The 13464-nt window shown below is 40.2% G+C and overlaps 1 protein-coding gene across 7 annotated transcripts in view; it reads right to left on the reverse strand.

Moving 5' to 3' along the window:
- mark4b (MAP/microtubule affinity-regulating kinase 4b) overlaps window positions 1-13464 on the reverse strand; it is a 53631-nt gene that overhangs the window by 27518 nt on the left and 12649 nt on the right. For all 7 annotated transcript variants that reach the window (XM_044354796.1, XM_044354797.1, XM_044354798.1 and 4 more), the window contains exons 2-3: window positions 6709-6906; window positions 5539-5592 (exon numbers count right to left, since the gene is read on the reverse strand). In XM_044354796.1, coding sequence (XP_044210731.1) covers window positions 5539-5592; window positions 6709-6906 — 252 coding nt within the window. The remainder of the gene's footprint in view (window positions 1-5538; window positions 5593-6708; window positions 6907-13464) is intronic.

Raw genomic sequence — 13464 nt, forward strand, 5'->3', positions numbered from 1 at the left:
TTCAGCTCCGGGTTTAGGGGGCCTGTGCGAGGGACAAAAACACACTTTTACAGCATTAGATGGTGGCGCTAACACTGTCTTCCATGCACACACACATACACACACATACACACACAACACTGGATGGCTGCCTACCAAATTCTCCTGTTCTCAAAGTAACACCGGGCTTTTGATGGGGCCCTGCATAGTCTGGCAGATTATCCGACAACACACAAACGCAGGGGGAAGAGTGCACAAAAACACGTGGTCCTTTATGTTTCTATTACAGCCGTGAAGCTTTAAGATATGAAACAGGAAAACAACATAAATATACGCAATGCAATGTGTCATACTGCCAAAAAATCCTGATCACCCTCAACAGACCTTTTTCAGTTTTGGTGTACTTGATTTTCGGTTGTTGCAGAGATCTGATTTCTACAGTGGCCTTGAGGGCTCAACACACTGCAACTTAGAAAACAACATGCAAAAAGACAAAACAAAAGGAAAAATGTTTGTGCAACATTTAGATAAAAAAAATAGAAGTTTGAAAACAAAACCAATTAAAGAAACTCGCTGCAAAAACAAAAAGCACAAACCAAATATGTGCAACTCTTTTGCTGCATTCAGGTGCAAGTAGAAAAGTCAGGAATTCCAGCACTGCTCACAAACATTTATATACACTTTTCTGAGACAATCACCCCCACAAAGCAAATCATAAACAAGAGTAAAATGATTATAGAAGGTGCAGCTTTGCAATTTGGAACATTTCTCAGCAGAGTTACTGTTATATATCAACAATATGTACGACTGCACATGCATGGTTTACATTTTATCTCAAGGCCTATTGCACATAGCTTAATTCTGCACTGTAAGCTGACTGGTACTTGGATGAAGCAAGGAGCTTGCACAGTGGCACTCTTGATCCTTACAGTCCCTAAATCTGTGAAATAGTTTCAGGAGACGTACTGTATGCGGCGCTGCAGAGACGGCAGAGAGCACAGCTGTGATTACAGCGAAGCTACTACCGCAACGCTACGCCCGGGAAGAGAGGAGAGAAAAGTGGGACACTGAGCTCGAGTAAAGAGAACATAATAAAGAGTTAATAAAGAGAAAACAAAAAGGGAGCAGTGGGGAGTAGAGAAGGAAAAAAAAAATGGAGCATAAAGCTACAGTAGAGAGGAGAAGTTGAGTTTTATGCTGAGAAGTGAGACAGTGTGAAGAGAGAGAGCGTGAGAAGGAGAGGAAGCAGAGAGCGTCTGTGTAGAGAAGTGTGTGTTTCTGTTTCAACCCGACTGTGAATATCTGTGTGTACATCTTCTGAATATTAATGTTGTGAAAATCAAAATGTTAATTATGTACATTTCCATCAGGTACGTAGAAACAAATAAATAATCAATCTCCCGTGAAATCCAGTAGTTTATTATCATTTAATCAGCAAATGCATTTCAATTTATTGCATAATAACTTCTTCACTTGGTTTTTTTTAACTCAGCTTTTGTTGGCATGGATGGTGGCAGAGCAGGTCGATTAATTATGTAATTGACCGATAGAAAATTAATACCAATTTTGCTAATCGATCGATCTTCAAGCATTTGAAATGTGAGGATTTGCTGCTTTTCTGTGTCATTTATTGGAAAAATGTATATTTTGGGGGGTTTTATATTGCTGATCAGGGTTATCAAGACTTGCGATGGTCATTTTAAACTATTCCTTCACATTTTACTAACTAACTAAAACAATTAACTGATTAATTAGCTACACTAATGACTGGGAAACTGACTCCTCATATAAAAAGAGGCAGAAAGTCTCAATCATCTTATGATGATTTATAGACTAAACAAAGAACTGACGAATCCAAAAATGATTGAGAAATTGATGAATAATAAATATAAACATTAGCTTCAGCCCTAGTTTCTAAATTATAGAGAAGGACGTCAGGAAAAAGAGACAGACGGGGAGAGAGAGGGTTTGTGAATGACAGGAAGTGTCACCTGGCAGCATGTGCAGTGTCCTACACTAACTACAACAAAATGCTGACTGGACAGGGTGCAACTGGCAGCCCCAGCCCTGCGCTATGCAGCACTAGACCACTACCACGCTGCTGCTGCAGAACACACACACACACACACACACATACAGCACTGTAGCAGCCTTGTTAAAACCAAGGTTTCAGCTTAAAGATATCAAGAGCTGATTGGTGTTGTAGTTAAGTAGGCATCTCGCGGTTGGAACAGACGGAAAATGATGCTCTGGGACAAAAAAAAAAAAAAGGTAAATCTCACAGCTGCTGTTTGGCACAAGCAGGTCTGTGTTCCCACAGCAGGATAATCACACACACAAAGCATGCACAAATACACCGACAAACCATCCATCACCCCAGTTTCACCTCTGTTAAAAAGAGTCAATAGTTTATCAGGTGGTGATAACCCTCTGGCTGAATGTTAACTGTGCTGTAAAAGTGTGTTTTTGTAGACTTTAACTCCAAAATAACTTCAGGGACATTATGATGGTACTTTATAAAAGATGACTCAATAAAGACATCTTTAAAGCCTGGTTTTATGTGTTTTTCTGAGATACAAAATGCTTAATGGCTCAACGGCTGCTTTAAGCTATATGTAATCTTTTGGCAATGAACACTTAATATTCTTAAATACGTTATAAGTTTAGATTTCACAGCTGCTGTTGGATGCAATCTGAACATTTATCCAATCCTTAATCAAAATAATCAAATATTTGTTTCTCCTTCTGTATCTTCTGGTTTTTAACTGACCCGTTAAGTAAATATGTGCCAGAATCTCCCTGTGCGTCATCGTATGAATATGACACAGGGTGGGGTGGAAAACGACTCCTTTTGTGGCTAAATTAAGTTTAAAAATTGTTGCGCAGAAATGTGGAGTTCACGCTGTTATCTGATGTTATTTCCAGGTGAAACAGGATGCCAGGAAGGGTCATAAAACAGAGCAGAGGAGTTTAAAGAGTCTATGGACCATAACAGACGTAGTTTATGGGAAGTGACTCAATGCTTTGCCTGACTTAAGAATTGTTAAAGTGGATAAGGGTTAGAAGTGAAACCAGGAACTAAAAGAAATGGGATTTTGACAGCAGAATGAGAAACTACATTGTGATATTAAGATTCGGCTAATAAAGTGTGTTTTGTTGTTGTTATTTTGAAGTTAACAGTGAGAGCAGCGGAGTGATAAACCTGCTGTCCTGTTCTGTATCTAGGTCAGGTGGACCAACTATCGCACAGAGCCAGACACCATCAATAACCCAACTCTATGATATCAATAGAGTCAAGCCCTGACTGGTTAGCTAACCAGCTGAGTATTCATCAATAGGCTGACTGGCTGCGTGCGTGCGTGTGTGTGTATGTGTGTGTGTGTGTGTGTGTGTGTGTGTGTGTGTGTGCGCACGGTGATAAACTCTGAAACAAAGTAAACTCTGAACAAAGAGGCGACTTGTATGAACTGTGAGAGCGGAGCTTAACACACACACACACACACACACACTAGATAAGAACTATCCCTAATGACAAAGAGCAAAGACGTCAGAGAAATGATGTCATTCGTACCAAAAATCCCACCTGAGATACAAAAGTGAAAAATTTCACAAGGCAACATTACATCATTAGCATTTTATCCATGAAAGGAACAAAATATTATGGTTAACTTCCCTATTACGCCCACTTGCAACTTCTGAGTCAAATTTAAAAAAATTCATCATATTTTTTTGCTGTTTGATGTTTCTTCCAATGAAGCTGCTTGTTCCAGAAATGACACTTTTTATTGTGAGTCAATCGGATTTGTCAGTATTGAGTTATGGAAGCATATGTGTGCAAAAAAACTGATTTTGGTAGCCTCAGAAAATAACATTTTTTTGCATATTTCTACTCCTATTTTTGCTAAATACTCAATATTTATCAAAATTTAAGAGATTAGTGATTTGAATATTACTTGGATCAGAAAGACTGTTTCTTTTGAAATCAAAATATGAGTTTTAGCATGCTAGCAAAATATATTATATATATTATTTGTCATTCTGATAATCATGCATAAGATGTGACCAATATCTGAACTGACAGAAATGTTGAAGCGCTTCATGTGCAGCTGTGTCTCAACTGTTTTAGTTCCTACACCGTTCACTCTGCACACACACAGATCTGTCTTTTAGCTAATGTGAGAGTGACTAAATCTGGCTTTGTTCTTTAAAAAAAAAAAACAACATTTGAGTTCTGGAGATTTCAGTCTCAACACCCGATCGAGCGTCCATGTTTCATGTCAACGCTGGCTGAACCAAAGCTGCTGTGACACTGAATGACATTACAGTGTTCTCCAGTGAATGATGTAAGATGTGTGGTTTTTTTTCCTGTGAGAAAACAGTTTCAGTCATTTTTTTTTTTTTTTCATTTTCACAGAATATTCTCACACTTTTTTTAAAGCATTTATTTTTCTGGAGGTGAATATTCCAACCGACAAAGCTGGATGGAAAAACACTTGAAAACAGTCCGCAGGCCTGAGGCTATGTTTCTCACTCAATTTTGTTTCATTAGATCACTCTCAATGAACACACACACACACACACACACACACACACACACACACACACACACACACACACACACACACACACACACACACACACACACACACACACACAGCCTCAGCAGGCCAAGTTCAGACAGGAGTTAATACATGACCCCAGATCTCATAAGACAAGCACACAGTGACGTACGTTAACTTAACCCCTTTAACCTAGTTAGTTCCAGAGGACAAACGCTGGTCATATTATATACAATGCTTCATTCAAAGCCATACAATGAAAAACTGTGACTTCACTTCCTGGAGATGTCCGGACTGTCTGCATGAAACCATAATGCCCTTTATCAAACAGAAGCGCTAAGCTGATAAGAGGGATTTTCACTGCACCCACTTCTAGTTAACACGTTTTGTTGTCTCAACACTTAAATCCTCACTGAACCGACAAGTTTTTTTTACAGCTGTTGGTAACCGCTTCCTCAACACTGAGTTTCACATAACAACTAAATGGTCAAAGTTCAGACGGCCGCTGCACGCGAGGGTCATTTGAGAGTTACGACCTGAGGCAAAACAACACGTGAAGACGCTACTGTGCTGGCTGAGTGCGGTCCTGATGCAACACAAATGCAAATAAACGCACCTAATCTTTGAGGTCTTATCTACAGGGGTCAAGCAGCTATAGAGGTTAAGTAGATAAAGAAGTAATAAAGCACAATAAAGAAGTAAGATAATGTTGCTTTTGTAATGCAAGAAAAAAAAAACTTGTAGGTAGTTTATTTCTGCTTAAAAGAAAATTAGGGGATCAACTCATTGGTTTGATGTAATTAGGCTGAAAATCCCATCAGCTGGGATGTCAACACAATGATGACAAAAAAGAAACCAAAAAAAAAAATAAAAAATCCAAACTTTGTATTCATCTTCTACATTCACCTGCAACTGAGACACACCAAAGTCTACACACACACACACACACACACACACACACACACACACACACACACACACAGTCCCATGTGTCACTCACCTTCTGTAGGCTGGTTGGGTTGAGTTGTGTTTTATCGATGATCTTTATTGCAACCTGTGAGGAAACAATAGAAAAATATATTAATTTTGCACTAAAAGTGGCTAATTTATTGCAACAATCTTGGTAATTTTGCTTGAAAACTGACTTAAAATGATTAATTGATTATCAAAATACCACCTGTTCATTTTTTAATAGATTAACTAACTAATCATTTCAGCTCTAGTTTTGTTTATTATGAACTTCAGTTTCCAAACTCGTCTTTATCAGAGAGGTTGGTGGCTGCTGAACAATGTGCACTAGTGCAGACTCCAGTTTCTGGACTTTATAAACCATGTATTACAAGAAAATTCATTTCTAGCACTAGCATTAGCCTTATCCAACCTGTAAACATGACTGTGCTAATTTCCTGTTAAGTAAAAGTTGCCTGAGAAAAAGACAAAAAGTTCAACATACAGTGTTTTGCAGCACAGAAGCTAAAATCCACCTCAAAAACCAACAAGGCTTCATAATAGGCTTAACAAGATGTGGTAACCAGGTCAAAGACTGCGTCAAACTAACACTGTAAACCACCAATATATGACTGTCTTCTGCTTCATGTGGGTGAAACACAACAGCTCTCACATGACCGAGCCAGCGGCAGACGCAAGAAGTTTCTACTAAGCCGAAGGAGTTATCAACTCAACTAGTGTTGATGTAGGTCAGAGTTTTATGAGAAGAAAGAATACAGTGTATAAAAATACAGACTTACAACCCACACAAAAGAAAAACATGATTGTGTCTCTTCAAAAGGTTTAAGGCCCTCAATGTGCTGTGAAGCAAGAAAGACTTGGCTAGCTAAAAAAGTTAACAGAAAGTGCTCTGAATTCAGTGGAACAGCCCTTTAAAAACCCCCATCTGTAGGGCTGAGTCACAGGATCCTGTTCTGTTCTCCCTCCCAAAGTCTGGTATTCACCGAGGAGTCCACTTCATCTTTTTTTTTTTTTTTTTAAATTCATCCTCATCAATCCCAGTACGCAGGACTTTACTGATACTTTCCTCTGCTCATGGTGGAAAAGTTAGCTTGCTTCCAAAAGCAGAGACAGATTTCTGCATTTAACACGGTAGAAGATGTTGAGGGGGAAACCACCACCACCACCACCGCGGTCATCATCGTCTGTATACTACACTCACCTCTCTGCCGGTCAGTATGTGTCGTGCCAGTTTGACCTTAGCAAAGTTGCCTTTGCCGATGGTTTTGAGCAGCCGGTAGTTTCCGATGTGCGGATGCTCGTCTGAACACAAGGCGATGGAGTTACGACATCGGGCTCCGAGCGAGCGGCTTGACCAGCCGGTACCCTTATCTGAGCGGCTGGCCGACAGGGAGGTATGCTGAGGAGAGAGAGAAAGAGAGAGAGAGAGATGAAGAGTCAGTATAACAAAACCAACCGAACACTGCGCCTGTCGTTTTTTAATAAAGACATTTTCCATCCATCGTCTGTTTTAGTTGGCCTTTGTAAATGTGTTATTATCTATAATTAAGCGCATCATTTCCTTCGTACTCAACCGCAAAATGTTTATAGGAAGTTAGAATATCTACCTGATAATCTTGAAGCAATTATAAGACTCACTCACTCCAAATTTTAAAGCAAGAGGAAACTGTAGTGTCTTATGTATATAGACGAAACAGATAATAGCAGTTTTACCCTTAAAATAAACAAATGGTGTCCCTCCTCTACATCATTTAACTCTTGATACGGACTGAAAGTTTGAAAGTTCATGTTGTTATTGTTGCATCATCTGTTAGTTTTAGTGGTAGTTATGAGTAAAAGAGAGGCACACCCTCCTCTTAGTCATATAACATAATTTGAGTGACCGACAACTCAACGTGACCTCGATGCTATGCCTATAGTCATGTGATCGCAGCCTGGTACCAGACACCCGAAGGTGAAAAGTTACCCAGGCCACATATGAAATCTGGTTTGACCTCACATAGTCTGCATTCCTCACATTCATGTGTGGCTGTGAGTGAGGTCACCGGTTGTAAGACACGTGTTGGTGTGACCGGACGAAGGTGAGGTGGCAGCAGCGCATTGATCTGCCCTGGAACACCCGACACCGATTCGCACGACAAGCTCCGGTTTCACACCGACGCTAACCGGGAGCTGAGCATAAACAGTCTGTGAATCACCATCACCGTATCTTTACTACTAAAGAGAGGTGATCGGGATGATAGTGACAGATTAACAAGCTTAAATAAGAAATGACAAACAGTGGAGGAAAAATTAAAATATTACATCACTGGCACATCCAAATTCACAGTTTTACACAAGCATGAATATTCCTAATGCCATGAATCTGAAAGGATGCAGCTTTCAGTGATTTCTGTATTACTAGATGAGTGGGAAAGCCTGAGAAATAAAAAAAATAAATAAATAAAAATCTGTGATATATTTAAGGTAGAATGAGAAACAAATATCCTGCAGTCAAGTTATAATATGTTACACTGATGAAATGAAGTTCAGTCAAATAAAAAAACTACTTAATTAGAAAATCTGCTTCTGAAATAATGTGTGTTTCCATATTAAACTTCAACACTAACACAGTTATTTCATACTTTTTCCCCCCTTCAACCCTCCACTTTTTCCAAAAATAGAAACTCAGCTTGACCCCACCTGAACTGTTTTTACGTCAAGTGTGTTCTGAGGTCTCGCAGCATAAACATCAAACTCTAATCGCTCCGTCTGCACTCCTGCGAGCCCCCCGAGCGGAAAAAGAAATGTCCCACAGAGACGAAACTAGCTTGAACTTTTCATCTGTAGTGGGGATGACATGAGGAGCGAGGAAACGAGGACGAACAGGAAGCACCAGAAGCATCTGAGTCATACTTCAGTTCCCGTCTTCGGGTCTCACTGTCATTAAAACAAATGAGTTGTATTAACTGTATCGTTTAAATGTCCGTTCTTGGCTTTCGGGTTGCTGATTCCCACTAAAGGCTGGAACCACATGTTGGCTCGATTACGTCAGTTTGCGTGGTATGTGTCGATGCGTCGCACTGTTTATGTTCGTTCCCAAATATAGCGACTCCCACTTCTGGACATGCTGAGGATGAGACTTAATCCAAAAAGGCCTGACCCAATTTTTTAAAAGTGTGGGAATTCTTTGCACAGAGAGCTAATAAAATGGTGCTCTGCATGTTTTGTAAAACTGAAACGGCCTACCACAGCAGCACAACTGCTATATGTGAGACAGCAGTGTGAGTATTTGGACTACTGCAGTGAGTTTTGCTGATAGTTGGTCAGTAGCCAGTGCACCTGGGAGTCATCGTTGAGTCCTTATCTGTTTCAGACAAGAACTCAACAAAGACTCCCTACAGCAGATGTTAATGGCTAATGTGGCAACGCCGCTTTCCAGAGTATTTTCACGTCGTAAGCAGTTTGTTAATGCACATATAAAACTAAATGATGAAGATTTCCATTAACGTAACGCTGTAAGTCTGTGTCAGCAACCATTTGCAGATAAATAATACAAGTGCATTTCAGATTACAATCAGCACTAGCCATCAAAGTAAATCATACTTAACATTATCTACGGTGATTAATAGCAGAATAAAGTAAACAACACCATTCCTAATTAGGCTGCATAAATCTGAACTGTTGTGATGAATAATATCATTAGTTAAAAGTTAAAGTTTGAAATGGTTTCCTCGTTCATAGATTTCATGTTAAAATATGATCTTACTGTTTTTATGTCGGGAAATTTTTATTTGTAAAATAAGTTTTTATATGAGAAAATGCTTGAATAAAAGGTTGAAAGATTAATGGTAGAAGTTATCGTTATTATTCAGTTGTAAGTTAACCAATGGATTAATCGACTCATCAGAAAAATAATCAACTAATTGAAAAAATCGTTAGTTGCAGCCTTAATTTCCACCCACTTTTGCGAGCTAAAACTGAGAACTGCTAGAGTTGTGGCAGTGATACTTTGGTATTTTGTGGCTGATAAAACTGCTGTCAGTCAGCGAGATTCATTCTACAACTCGCACTATTTTTACCTTGTGGGATACATGTGAAAGTCTTAGTTTCATTTTGGCTCACGCTGCCAAAATAGAAGTGACCACGAGGTTGTAAACGGTACCTGGACTCATGAGTAATTTGTTAAATAGAAGAATATTCTGTTCAAAAACCTTGTATTTAGTGGTTGTTTCTTGGTGTTGGTTTCCAATGAGTCCTATTAAAGTCCACTGCGTCTCTGATGAGAACTGAGAGATGCCTGTTTGTGGCATTTGGGGTTTGGGTTATTTGGTGCAACCTGAGAAGAACTGGCATTGTTTTCATTGGACCGAATCAACCAAAAGAAAAAAGAAGAAAGAATTCCTGAGGGACGTTACCTGGAATCGCCTGCTTCACCACAATACAATCAGTATGTAAACTAAGGCAGCGGTGGGATTATACTGTTGCAGTATAGTGATACGTATAGATTAATACAGTATCCAGGTGAAAACATGTAGAGTGAAAAACTGTAATATTGTGGAAAAAAAACAGGCAAATACAGCGCTCTAAGAGAAACTCGTGCAACTCATGACAAGCCCTCAGCACAAACAACTCTCTATTTCCACAGTCTGAGAGCTACACGAATACTGAGAAAGAGAGAGAGAGAACAGACGTCTGATAAAACCACATCACCTTGAGATGCACCCGATGTGGTAAACACTGAGGTCAGAGCACAAGATCAAAGGATTTTCCAGCACAGACACACAGAGAAGGACACAGACTCAAGACCACTGATAGTATAATACTAATATTACCAACACTAGAACTACCATTAATGTTATTAACGTTAAAACTCAAGTAGTAAACACATCTGTACAAGTGAAATTATGACCCCCCCCCCCCTCCCTCTTTCTCCATTGACCTGCTCCTGTATCCTCTCCTCCCTCCCATTCGTTCATTCAATCGCCAAGGAGACTTCTGATTGGCTGTCTGCATCTTTCGAGCCCTAGATCCTCTCCCAGCATCATTTGGGACAGAAAGGGCTGGAATCACCCCTCCTTTCTTTGATCTCTTCTTCAGTCCTTCAGTCTTACATCTCTTTTTCTATTGCCAAAACACACACACACCCTAAACAATTTTAAGTAAGCGGTGAGAAAAATTATTTATAGGATGGCGAGCAGAGAGACAGAGGAAACAATCTGTCTCTGTGGGGAGCGACTGCCCATCAGAGTTGCCCCGTGAATCGTAAAGTTAAGTTCCAGTAAACAGAAAAAAAAGCCTCCAGTGTGACATCAAAGTGCATTTTATTTAGAAAGGAAAATGTGCAAAACACATGCCAACAAAAGCTGAGCTAAAACTAACTACAACCAAGTCAACACTGGCAGCCAGACACGGCGTGTAACAAATATTTACGTTTGAGTCATTGTTTAGCTACAGTATGCATCTCTCAACATGAAGATAACTACACACGTCAGTCATCGAGGGTCCAACCTCGGTGATTTCTGAGCTCCGAATGGAAACGAAGCACAAAAGCGGCCGCCACGCAACACGGACCGAACAACACAAGCGTAACAATAAGACTGAAAGTGACAGCCGCAGCGGCTTTCATGGATTTTAGAGGAAGTGCTTTCCATTATTGACTAAAACTCTACTGAGTTTTGTGCATTACATAGATTCTGTAAGGCGTTGCTAAAGCCACCCAGAAGAATAGGTTCCTCCACCTTCATTTTCATCTCCTCTTCACCCTTCCCCCCCATTAATTCACCCCTTCTTCTTCTTCTTCTTCTCCTCTCTCTCCCCTGGCTCATCCCATCCCCCAGACAAATCAATTTGCCTCCCTTCCTTCTATTCTCCTCTCCACCGCCTGGACCCGCCCTCTCTTTTGTCTCGCGCCGCTATCTTCATTTTCAGCGACCTCGCATCAATTTGAGCTTCACCCTCTCCCACCATCCCCCCCCTCACCCGTCCCACATTCTCCTTTCAAGGAGCGCGGTCCATCGATTCACCCACTCCTTCTGATTACCGCGCAGTTTCATTCAGGAGGAGGAGGCCTCTCACAGAGTGTGTGTGTGTGTGTGTGTGTGTGTGTGGTAGAGTGAGGTGTGATATACATGTAGGGTGACGTTTGGTATAGAGGATGGGTGGAGGGCTGGTGGATGGTTGTGTGTGTGTGTGTGTGTGTGTGTGTGTGATTTGCACATTCAGCAAACAAGCTGCACCTTGTCCCTGCAAAGTGAAAGAAATCCAATTCTTTGAGACGAAGCCCTGCATTCCTAACTCGCTTTGCGCTCTTGTCCTAAACTCTCTGCTCTGAGCCGGTCTGCTGCTGGTGAAACAGAGAGTTAACCCGTGCTATTATGCTAAAATCAAAGTTGTCTTTAATATTGGTTGCTATTTGAGCTGCGTCCCCCCCTCAGTCTAATGAAAATCTTTACATAAATCCTGATAAATTTAAATTTCCTGGTTAATGTTGTTATGATGATTTGTGTGGATGATAAAAATGGATTTTCAGTTCTTTTTGAAGCAAAACTATCCTGAAACATCAGGTTTGTCAGCTTTCTTTTGACCCTTACTGCTAGCATGATTATGCTAACGATAGCAGGAGCTTATTCCAGGGTGGAGGTTCAAGTTAACTTGTGGTGGTTTTATAAAAAAAGCTATTAAAGTCATAAATGCAATTCTGACACCAAACTGTCTCCTGTCACTGACTAAATAAAGTCAATTATTCCCTTTAATTCTTGTGAAACTAACAGAAATGACAGCTTGATGTCATTTCAACAACAATACTCCAAACATGTGAGTGTGACAGTCAGATCGGCCCTGACAACAATCAGTCTGACAACAACAGCAGCATTATCATCTCCACATCACGACTTTAAACACGATTAATTTACACGTTCACATTGTGTTAAAACCACTTTGTATCGAGTGTCAACTTCCTCTAAAAGAGTTAACACTTGTACAAGAGGTGAGAAGACTCTCCGAGCCATTAAAGCAGCGGTTAGGTGCAGCGTGTCTGCTTCTCTTCTCGAACAGTTTAACTTGAACTTCCTCCAAACCAGCAGTGAACCGGAGCTCCGTCCGGAAAAAGCCGGGACCCCCCCTAATGTTTAGTTTTTTTTTTTTGGGTATGAAACATCACAGATTCTGAGCAGACTGTGCAGGGATATATTTAATTTACTTGACAAGTCTATTTTCACAGAGAATCTGCAAAACTTTATGGCTCCAGCTTCTCAGATGTGACAAACTGCTGCTTTTACGTTTGATATTTTGGGGCTTTTGGACTGTTTGTCAGACATATCGAGATGTCACATTGTGCACAAGTATTGTGAGCAATTTCCATTTTGATTCAGTTTGATTTGACCAAACAATTAACCGATTAATCACAGAATTAACCTGCATATTAAACCAACAATAAAAATAACTGTTAGTTGCATCCCTAAAAGTGAACTCCCCCCCTGAGGCATATCACAGACACATCATGAGGGAGCGCTTACAAATCATGAAAGACTGCTCTTAATTTTTTTTTTTTTTTTTTTAACATCCTTCGGTTCGGAGTATAAAAGAATAAGTGTTGGCTAAAATATGTGGTGGCATGCACTGCGGTGGCACGCATGTTTGCATGTCTGACATTCCTTCAGCTAATCTACAGTACAGCAGCTATCTTCCATCTGTGCTGGTCTGTGTGGGCGTACGGCTGAATCCAAACGCATATGAATGGAAACACTTGTGATCCGGCTCTCTTCTGTTGAATATGTGCTTAATTTGACTGAACCGCTCATCTTTTGTACGTCATAAACTCACAATAATCTTCGTTTAAGCGGACAAACTCTGTCAAATTTGCTGCCTCTCTGTCATACATTAACAATTTCAAGCTACAGTCGTTATTCGTCATGTCATCTGCAGTCGTTATGAGTTTTTTTATAGTAATTTAGGCAATTTTGCTTATTCTGTTATT

This window comes from Thunnus albacares, chromosome 6, assembly GCF_914725855.1.
Source record: "Thunnus albacares chromosome 6, fThuAlb1.1, whole genome shotgun sequence".
Taxonomy (NCBI): Eukaryota; Metazoa; Chordata; class Actinopteri; order Scombriformes; family Scombridae; genus Thunnus; species Thunnus albacares.